The 7,849-nt window shown below is 42.8% G+C and overlaps 1 protein-coding gene across 1 annotated transcript; it reads left to right on the top strand.

Moving 5' to 3' along the window:
- Positions 1 to 1,944: 1,944 nt before the first annotated feature.
- LOC101165669 (uncharacterized) lies at positions 1,945 to 7,849 on the top strand. The gene is made up of 2 exons (XM_004078515.5): positions 1,945 to 2,104; positions 6,187 to 7,849. Exon 2 carries the CDS (start codon positions 6,195 to 6,197, stop codon positions 7,344 to 7,346), a length of 1,152 nt encoding a protein of 383 aa, XP_004078563.1. The 5' UTR covers positions 1,945 to 2,104; positions 6,187 to 6,194; the 3' UTR covers positions 7,347 to 7,849.

The raw sequence follows: 7,849 nt of genomic DNA, 5'->3' as shown, positions 1-7,849 counted from the left end.
CAAAACTGTCCTTTCATCGGACAGTTTTGTTGTACCACCCTTAGTTATTTCTTTCTGTTGTGTTTACTTCTTTTTTGCACCATGAGTGTGGGAAGGGGAGAGGATGATGAGACCCGTGTGATGTATGTTGTTGTGCGTGTCAAAATAAAAGCACTCTGCTTCCTTCATCGTAGCATTGCAATAGTATGAATCCGCCTCATTTTAAAGACTAGTTTGTAAAAATATTGTCTGACATGGAACCAGTCCATGGCGCATGAAAGGTTGGGGCCCACTGCCCTAAAGCACAGTTGAAAAATGCACCTTATCAAGGTAATCAGCAGTAGATAGGTACAGTAAGTGTGTTTCTACATAAACTGGCAGAACGTTGGCCCTCACACATCATTCACGTCACACTTGCTTCATATTATCATTTTTAACTTGACCTAAAGTTTTGTTTTTATGAGGAATAATTATTTCTTTCTTTTTCATTTTGACTTTGGAGCTTTTCCAGTTTTCTGTTATGCTCCTGTTGCATAAATTACAATAAATGCAAAAGAGACGGAAAGTGGTGGCCCCATCCGTGTTTGCCCACAATGGCCTAAGTGGAAAGGCTCACTACATTAGCCAGCCGCTGGGTGGACAATATTTAACCATTTTAACGAACCTCCTTGCTGTGCAAGACGACCGTGGTTCTGAATCCTGGCTGCTTTCTTTCTGTGTGGAGTTTGCATTTTTGCGTAGGTTTTCTCCTGGCACCTGTCCTCCTTCCACAGGCCAAAAATGTGCTTGGTAGATTACTTGATTACTCTAAATTTTCCTTTAGGTGTGTGACCTGACCGGGGTGTGCCCTGCCTTCAATGGTAAAGTGCCTAGGATAGAACAAGGGTTACAAAAGAACTGGATGACTGCACTTGACTTGCTAGCATTAATTCTATTATTCTTTAGCTGCATTGTCACAATCTCTGGGATCACCAGCCCCCTCTGCCTTGAGGCAGGCGTACAGCAGGCCTCACCTAGTGTAATTCGTGCATATTTTTTGGATTAAAAATACTAAATGGGTCACAGACTGGAACAAAATAGCCAGACAGTTGGCAAGAAATAAAAAAAAATGAAGTCATTAAAAATGAAGCGTCTTTTATGATAGAAAGTCTGAAACAGTGAAGGGGCAGTTCCAGTCAGTGTGTGCGCAGCAGGTTGAGTGCAGGTGAGGCACGGACTTCTGGTGCCTCACCTGCCACTTTCTCGTGTATTTCAACAGGAAATTCATACATTTGCTTTTGTTTCTTTTTCCCCTTTTTTTTTACTGAAGAAATGTTGAAAACCCAAACAGAAAAAAGTAGTTAAAGAATACATACCTGACTTTTATTTTTAAATTTAAAAAAGCAAATCATATTGGTTTGAATGTTGCATGAGTAAGTCTCCTTCACACTCAAGTTGTGCTTTTATTTTTACACCTGAACCTTTTGAGAGGTCTTTCTGTTGCGCACAAAAATCTGCCAAATCCGGTTATTGCGACAGTTTCCCTTCTCCTGAATTTCCTAATGACAGTTTATCATGTTGAAACCACCTGTTAAAACATGCCAGATAAGACATAAGCCATGTCAGATAAACTGACAGTTTTAAGTAAAAATGACAAGCTGTAGGTTTTGGATTTTTTTACTTTTCTTCATGTTTTTCTTCAGAGAAATGCTAAAATCATAGAATTATTTTTTTAATCAAGTACTATACATTTACAGACATTTAATAACTTTCTGATCCCCTTCTTTAACACACTGTGTACCCCTAATCCAGTTAGTTATTATTGAGCGCTGTGGGAAAGAGGATTTCTGTCAACTTTGTCACAAAGTGTGAATCACAGTGAAGCAGGTCAGCATTTAAGAAAGAGTATCAGACTGGAAGCTCCAATCAGAAAAAAAGGGTTTGGTTTCAGAGGATGCAAAGCTTCACATAAATGACAGAAGTCCCACTGTGGGTGGAAATTGATCTTGAGGGGGATGTGGTTTTGTGAAAAGCTTAAATACAAGCAGAACAGCAAAGCTGATCATTCTGAGCTGAGTGTTTCCTGAGACCTCTCTTTGCTATACAAATATATACTTGTGCGTAGAAATTAACATCAACACATACGGTGAGTGTTCATTCATTGTTTTTAGTTTGCTTCTGGATCAGAATTTAAACAGCTTCAGGTTCAAATTTCAATGCTGGACCTTTGCTGTTGTTACTCTCATCCGTTGGTTCATGTATTTAAACTAAGAAAGCAAATGGAATCAGCCAGACTGTGACTGGCTGTACAATGATACCAGTGCAGCAGCAATTGGGGCGTCTGTCAAAAAGGTCGTTGTGCTTTTTAAAATCTTTTTCAGTTAGAACATCTGCAAAGACATTAACAGGAGTTTGACATGATTTATATGGGGGTTTGAGTGAGAGGTGTGAGTGATGAACAGGGCAGTGGTTGAGCTTTTCTTTCCTCAGACTTTATTAAGAACAACTGGATATGGTCTCTAATGAAGTAAGGCTGAAAAAAGCTGAACAAATGGATAAGAGCAGTATTTAAAAAACCCTTGTATCTGAGGATAAACCTTTTTTAAATTATATTTATATTTCTTCTTCTTTCTCTTTCGGCTTTTCCCATCAGGGGTCGCCACAGCGAATCATCCTTTTCCACCTCACTCTATCATGAACATCTTCTACCCTAACATTAGCCAACTTCATGTCCTCTGTCAAGACATCCATGTATCTCCTCTTTGGCCGTCCTCTTGCCCTCCTGCCAGGCAGCTCCATCTCCAACATCCTTCTACCAATATATCCACTATCCCTCCTCTGAACATGTCCAAACCATCTCAGTCTGGCTTCTCTGACTTTGTCGCTGACACAGGCAACATGAGCCGTCCCTCTGATGTACTCGTTCCTTATCCTGTCTAACCTGGTCACTCCTAAGGAGAACCTCAACATCTTCATCTCCCTACCTCCATCCCAGCCTCTTGTCTCTGTCTCACTGCTACCGTCTCTAACCCATAGAGCAGAGCTGGTCTCACCACTGTCTTGTACACCTTTCCTTTGAGTCTTGCTGACACTCTTCTGTCACACAACACTCCTGACACTTTCCTCCACCCGCTCCAACCTGCCTGCACTCGCCTCTTCACCTCTTTTCCACACTCCCCATCACACTGAACTGTTGACCCCAAGTACTTAAACTCCTGCACCTTCTTCACCTCAGTCCCCTGTAACCTAACGCTTCTACCTTGATCCCTCTCGTTCAGACACATGTATTCTGTCTTACTACGACTGACCTTCATGCCTCTTCTTTCCAGAGCAAACATCCACCTCTCTAGCTGTTCCTCCACCTGCTCTCTACTCTCACTGCAAATTACGATGTCATCCGCAAACATCATTGTCCAGGGAGATTCCTGTCTTACCTCGTCTGTCAGCCTGTCCATCAGCATAGCAAACAAAAAAGGACTCAAAGCTGATCCTTGGTGTAGTCCCACCTCCACCTTGAACTCCTCTGTCTGACCTACAGCACATCTCACCACCGTCATACTTTTCTCATACATGTCCTGAACTACTCTGACATACTTCTCTGCCACTCCAGACGACCTCATACAGTACCACAGCTCCTCCCTCGGCACCCTGTCATACGCCTTCTCTAAATCTACGAACACACAATGCAGCTCCTTCTGACCTTCTCTGTACTTTTCCATCAACATTCTCAAAGCAAAAATGGCATCAGTGGTGCTCTTACGGGGCATGAAACCATACTGCTGCTCACAAATCTCCACCTCTTTCCTAAGCCTGGCTTCCACTACTCTTTCCCACAGCTTCATTGTGTGGCTCATCAACTTTATTCCTCTATAGTTGCTGCAGTTCTGCGTGTCACCCTTGTTCTTAAAGATCGGAACCAGAACGCTTCTCCTCCATTCCTCAGGCATCTTCTCACTCTCTAGAATCCTATTGAAAAAACTCGTTAGAAATTCCACTGCTGTCTCTCCTAAGCACTTCCATACCTCCACAGGTACGTCATCAGGACCAACGGCCTTTCCGCTCTTCATCCTTTTCAGAGCCTTCCTAACCTCATCCTTTCCAATCTCTGCTACTTCCTGCTCCACAACAACCACATCTTCCTCCCTTCTTTCCCTGTCATTTTCCACGTTCATCAGCTCCTCAAAATACTCCTTCCATCTTTTCTGTACACTCTCCTGGGTTGTTAGCACCTTTCCATCTCTGTCCTTAATCACCCTTATCTGTTGCACGTCCTTCCCATCTCTGTCTCTCTGTCTGGCTAGCCTGTACAAGTCCTTCTCTCCTTCCTTTGTGTCTAACCTGTCATATAGCTCATCGTAAGCTTTCTGTTTGGCCTTTGCCACCTCTCTCTTCACTCTACGCTGCGCTTCCTTGTACTCCTGTCTACCTTCCTCAGTCCTTTCTACATCCCACTTCCTTTTAGCCAACCTCTTCCTCTGGACGCATTCCTGTACTTCCTCATTCCACCACCAAGTCTCTTTACCGTCTTTCCTCTTTCCAGATGACACACCTAGCACCTTCCTACCTGTTTCCCTGATAATCTCTGCTGTAGTTTCCCAGTCATCTGGAAGCTCATCCTGACCACCCAGGACCTGTCTCAACTTCTGCCTAAATTCCTCACAAGTTTCTTCATTCTGTAGCTTCCACCACTTGGTCTTCTTTTCTGTTTTCCCTCTCTTCTTCTTCCTGACCTCCAGAGTCATCTTACACACCACCATGCGGTGCTGTCTGGCTACACTCTCTCCTACCACCACCTTGCAGTCATTAACCTCTCTCAAATGACCTCGTCTACATAGGATGTAGTCCACCTGAGTACTCCTACCTCCACTTCTGTATGTCACTCTATGTTCCTCTCTCTTCTGGAAGTAAGTGTTGACTACAGCCATTTCCATCCTCTTCGCAAAGTCCACCACCATCTGTCCCTCCAGATTCCTTTCCTTCACACCAAACCTGCCCATCACCTCCTCATCACCTCTGTTGCCCTCACCAACATGCCCATTAAAGTCTGCTCCAATAACAACTCTCTCTCCTCTGGGGATACCCTCTATGACCTCATCCAACTCACTCCAGAATCTCTCCTTCACTTCTAACTCACAGCCAACCTGTGGCGCATACCCACTGACTACATTCACCATCACCCCTTCAATTTCTAACTTTAGGCTCATCATCCTGTCTGAGACTCTTTTCACCTCTAGAACACTGTTTACAAACTCCCCCTTCAGAATCACACCTACCCCGTTTCTCTTCCTATCAACACCATGATAGAACAGTTTGTATCCTCCTCCAATACTACGTGCCTTGCTGCCCTTCCACCTTGTCTCCTGCACACACAGTACATCTACCTTCCTTCTCTCCATCATGTCTGCCAGCTCTCTGCCTTTCCCTGTCATTGTGCCAACGTTAAGAGTCCCTATTCTCAAACCTATGTTCCTGCCTTTTCCCTTCTCTCTCTGGCCACGGACCCTTCTGCCTCCCCTCTTTCTTCGACCAACAGTAGTCAAATTTCCACCGACACCCTGTAGGTTAACAGCATCGGTGGCGGTCGTTGTTAACCCGGGCCTCGACCGATCCGGTATGTCAAAAGTGTTGTGGATGATTCGCATGGTTATTTTGGCAATTTTTACGCCGGATGCCCTTCCTGACGCAACCCTCTCTATTTATCCGGGCTTGGGACCGGCACAGAGGCAACTGGCTTGCAACCCCTGTGGCTAGATTAAATTATATTTATATTTACATAGTTATATTATGTTTATATATTACTAATTGAAGACTGTTATTCAGCAGATGATGGAAATTTGTTCCAAATTTGCCTAATTTGGGAAAACAATGTTAACACTGACATGAAGCATTTGCTAAAAGACAAACAATATACATATTTATAATTTTCTAAAAATTTTATTTATAAAATTCTTCACTTTTATTTATGATACATTAACAATTAATTTTACTCATAAATGCATTATTGTGTGACATGAGGATTATCAGAGAAAAGGAAAAGTACTGTTTTAAATGATTATTTTCATGATTAAATTAAAAAAGTACAAACCTGTCAGGTCCTGGTAAAAAAAAAAACAGCCTGGTCCTTCACCTCTGACCTCATATCTGCCCACAGAGAAAGTCATTGTGTTTAATTTTCTTCACATATTAAATAGGAGGTTTTCCTTAAAATGTTGTTTTCCTCTTTTTTAGCATAAAAGATGGCTGAGCTGAACAAGATTTTGTCAGACGCTAAGAACGCGGTGGAGACTGTGATGGACATTTTTGAGAAAGGATCTGACATTGTAAAACTCTTCAATGGGGAGTTATTGCCTATTTTCTCTGGCGCTGTTCAGATGGTGAAAGATTTGCTGAATGGGGTGGAGAGCACAGTGGCTGATGAGGTAAAGGGGCAGTTTGACAGGTTCTCCAAGCATCTGGATGTGATCTCAGATGATGTGAAACGCATCAACGAGGAGATCAAAAAGAGCATGCTAGATCTGGGTTTTACCTCAAAGGAAGAAAACATCAGACATCAGTTCAGAATGTACATGGAATTCGTCATTGCCAAACCTGAGTTCAGAGAAGTCAAGAAAGAGCAGTTCCTCATTCAGTTTTCCAGCAGCGAAGGGGAGAAAAACCTAAACCTCCTTTACAGCCTTTTGGTTGGAGATTACAATGGGAAACCTTTGCTAGAGACCATCCTGACCTACGAGGAGAACAGCAGGCGTTCAGTTGAGGAGTACTGCGCCCGGTTGATAAATCTGCTCTGCATCGGGATCATTGCACTGGTGGGTCACGCTGCTGTGAGTGGCAACGGCGAGGAGGAAAAACTTCTGAAAGAGTGGGGCGAGAAGACGACAACTGTCCAGAAGAGGATGAGTGCTGCCGTTGAAGAATGCATTGCTAGCTTTCCAAGTCAAGCCAAGAGTGATTGTGAGCGACTGGTGATGCAGAACGGGGACAGCAGCCCACAGCAGCTGGCTGATACCCTCATAGAGATGCTAAAGAAAAAGTACGACTGGGTGAGCTGGTCTGTTCGTGTTTACATCCTCAATGAGGGATTCTTCGAGAAGACAACATCTGAAGAAATCAAAGGGCAGCATTCCTTCCAGGTGACGGGGACAAAGGAAAATACCAAAATCTGGGTGTCCTACAGCGATTCTCCTGAGCCCTTGGACAAGAACCTCATCCAGCAGCTTATCCAGAGTCAGAAGAAAGTAGCTGAAAATCTCTTTGAGAAACTACCAGGAGGCTGCATGGTTCATACAGTCAAAAATGGTAAAGATGTGGCCTGTTCCACGAGCTTCTCAGACGAACAACACTACTGGGAGAAGCATAAAAATCTCCACGTCTGTGTTCACTCTGCCTAAAGCTTAGAGACACACTCTCTATTGTTTGATCTTCACAAAGAATTCTTCAAATTTGAGATAAAAAACAGCTTCATTACTTAGACATGTCAGGACAAACGCTGGCATGAAAGGCCATATTTTCCGTGACGGTTGGAACTGTTTTGTTATAGTGTAATATGTCGGGAAGGGAACGGGTTCTGGGACGAAGACTCTTGGAGTTCTGCCAAACATGAAAGTGTATTTTGACTCTGAGCTTGACAAATATTTAAGTTTCTCTATTCTGCTCTAAAGTGTCAAAATTGTTTTTCACTAAACTGTCAATATATTTTTTACTGGTTATTTGGTCTGTTTGCTTTAAGATGTTTTGATCAAATTATTTGTCATTCATCAGTTTTGTTAATTTAATTGGAAAAACAAAAAATATAAATCAGAAGAACATTTGTTTGTGGGTTTGGGTCGTTTTGTCCAGATTCTGTTTTTAATGCAGGAACTGAAATAAACAATAAACAAAACTTGTTTGAATG

Source organism: Oryzias latipes, chromosome 16, assembly GCF_053564925.1.
Source record: "Oryzias latipes strain Hd-rR chromosome 16, Olatipes_Hd-rR_3.1".
Classification (NCBI taxonomy): Eukaryota; Metazoa; Chordata; class Actinopteri; order Beloniformes; family Adrianichthyidae; genus Oryzias; species Oryzias latipes.
This window is presented reverse-complemented; position numbering and strand designations above follow the sequence as displayed.

Bases quoted from the DNA above. Each gene is read 5' to 3' on its own strand.
- LOC101165669 (XM_004078515.5), top strand. From the start codon at position 6,195: ATGGCTGAGCTGAACAAGATTTTGTCAGACGCTAAGAACGCGGTGGAG.